At 49.3% G+C, this 2,093-nt stretch overlaps 1 protein-coding gene across 2 annotated transcripts in view; it reads left to right on the plus strand.

Moving 5' to 3' along the window:
* Nucleotides 1–500: 500 nt before the first annotated feature.
* Nucleotides 501–2,093, plus strand: part of DMXL1 (Dmx like 1) — a 121,779-nt gene continuing 120,186 nt past the window's right edge. Inside the window, exon 1 of one of the 2 annotated variants that reach the window (XM_011358269.2) lies at nt 501–1,101. In XM_011358269.2, coding sequence (XP_011356571.1) covers nt 1,015–1,101 — 87 coding nt within the window. In that variant the 5' untranslated portion in view covers nt 501–1,014. The remainder of the gene's footprint in view (nt 1,102–2,093) is intronic. The other variant, XM_011358270.2, reaches the window with a different exon arrangement.

Below are 2,093 nucleotides of genomic sequence, written 5' to 3' on the forward strand. Positions count from 1 at the left end.
TGTTTAAACCTTTAAAAATTATTCTGTTTAAGGAACTGGAAACGCACGTCCACATTGAATAACTATTACGCCGGGACAGAGACGCTTCCAGGGTCACTTAGGAGTACTCACAGGCCGCCTAGGAGAGCGGTGCTTGTTGGGACTTGTAGTCTCTACCAGGACTGAGGACTCTGCAACTCCATTTCTAATGCACTTCTCCCTTTTGAACTTTCTGGCCCGACAGTCAGACTAAACTCTAACCTAAAGCATAACCTGAAAATTCTCACCTCATTCTAGGCTCATTATGTTTCTACTAGGCTCCTTACGTTCAACACTCAAACGGACAGAATCGCTCACAAGCCCCAAAGCGATCGATCGCTCGCTCCTTGGTGGTGGGCGGAGCCCTAGGTGGAGTAGAGCTTGGGATTGGCCAGCATCTGACTAGAAGAGGCGTTTTCATATCCACTTGCTGATCTCTATACTGTACTGTGGTAAAAAAGTGAATCCTTTACCGCAGTATTCTGCTTCGCTGCGGGAAATCTCGCGATATTTTGGCCGAAAAGATCTAGCGACGCGTAGTGAGTGCCAAGGCCTGTGGGGGTGACGGGCACCGAAGCTGAGAAGAAACAGCTTAAGCGTGCATGTTCCCTGCGCCACTTGGGCTCGGTCAAGACCAGCCGCCCAGAACCTAAGACGTGGGTGGACCACGCGGCCTTCCTGGCCAGTGAGTCAGCCGGTGCTGCAGCCGCTCGGCCGATCCCCCCGAGCTTCACCTGGGCCTGCGCGGACTGTGACAGGTGCGCGGACGAGCGTGGCGCCCCGCCCGCTCGCCGGCCCGCCCCCTCCGGGCCTCGCCCGCCAGGGCTCGGGATGAGCTGCGGGCCCCAGCAGAGCGGCTCCGGCTCCTGGCACCCGTCGCTGCCGCGGTCGCCGCCCCAAAACGGCCGCCACCCCTGACGGAAGGAGGGAGGGAAGCCACTGCTGACCCCGGGCATGAGCTGGACGCGGTGTCGGTTGCTGGACTAAGGCGCCAACATGAACCTGCACCAGGTGCTGACTGGGGCTGTGAACCCCGGCGACCACTGCTTCTCCGTGGGCAGCGTCGGCGACCAGCGCTTCACGGTAAGGGAGGCTCCCACGTCGCCCGTGGCGGGTCCACGTCCCTGAATTAGCCGGCTTGGCCCAGAATGACGGGCCGAGAGGCCAAGAATGCCTAATCGTCCCCGCGGGGGTCCCCTGGTCCCCCACGGAGGTCCCCGCCCCCTAGGGCTAGGCGGACCTGGCCTTTGAGAGCAAAGGAAGCAAAAACGTTCCGGTCATTGAGGTACTTGCTGTGCAGAGCCTGAACTCGGAAGTTAGAATGTTTGATAGGATTTTTAAAGTGTTTACTCTAATGGGATGTTTTGTCGCGATCGTTTAAACAAAAATCATGTGTAATGTGTGTGTGATTGGGGGGCGGGGGGCTCTTTATTACTCACTCCATAGGCTCAAATTGTCAAGTTTAGAAATAGGTGGGATTGAATTCATTTCTTATTCTAAGTTAAGGTCAAATATGCTTGTAGTTAAAAAGAGTGGGTGTTTTCAAACAGTTACTAATTGTTAACAACTAGCGCTGGTTAAAAAATATAGTGAAAACAGTGCTTTTCATCTGTTTTTCTTCAGATTCACTGAGGAATAACTTTAGAAAGTAAATATTTCTTATAAATAATTTATTCCTGCATTCTTTTGAATTCCATATGTAGCAGTTTAGTAGTCCTGGGAAACTTATTTATTTTAGAATGCTCGCAATAATTACTAAAAGTTGTATTACTGTTTTTCAGTAAAACCCCTCTTTGCTATGTAGTAGTAATTCAAGGTTAAAGTTTATTGCAAGTGACATGTTCATTAGTCTTCCCAGATATTGGAAGGAAGATGGCCCCAAATTTCTGCCTATTTTCTAGTATAGTGGTATTTTCTGCCTTAATTATAGTTTTTATAATAAATTCAAACTGTAAGTTAGTATTGCACATGATAACCTTTATCTAAACATATTTAAAATGCTGATGGTTTTTGCTACGACTCGTGTAGTTAGTTATCTCTTAGTTGGGATTAAAAGTAAAACTAAATTTTACATA

Source organism: Pteropus vampyrus, unplaced genomic scaffold (assembly GCF_000151845.1).
Source record: "Pteropus vampyrus isolate Shadow unplaced genomic scaffold, Pvam_2.0 Scaffold39, whole genome shotgun sequence".
NCBI lineage: Eukaryota > Metazoa > Chordata > Mammalia > Chiroptera > Pteropodidae > Pteropus > Pteropus vampyrus.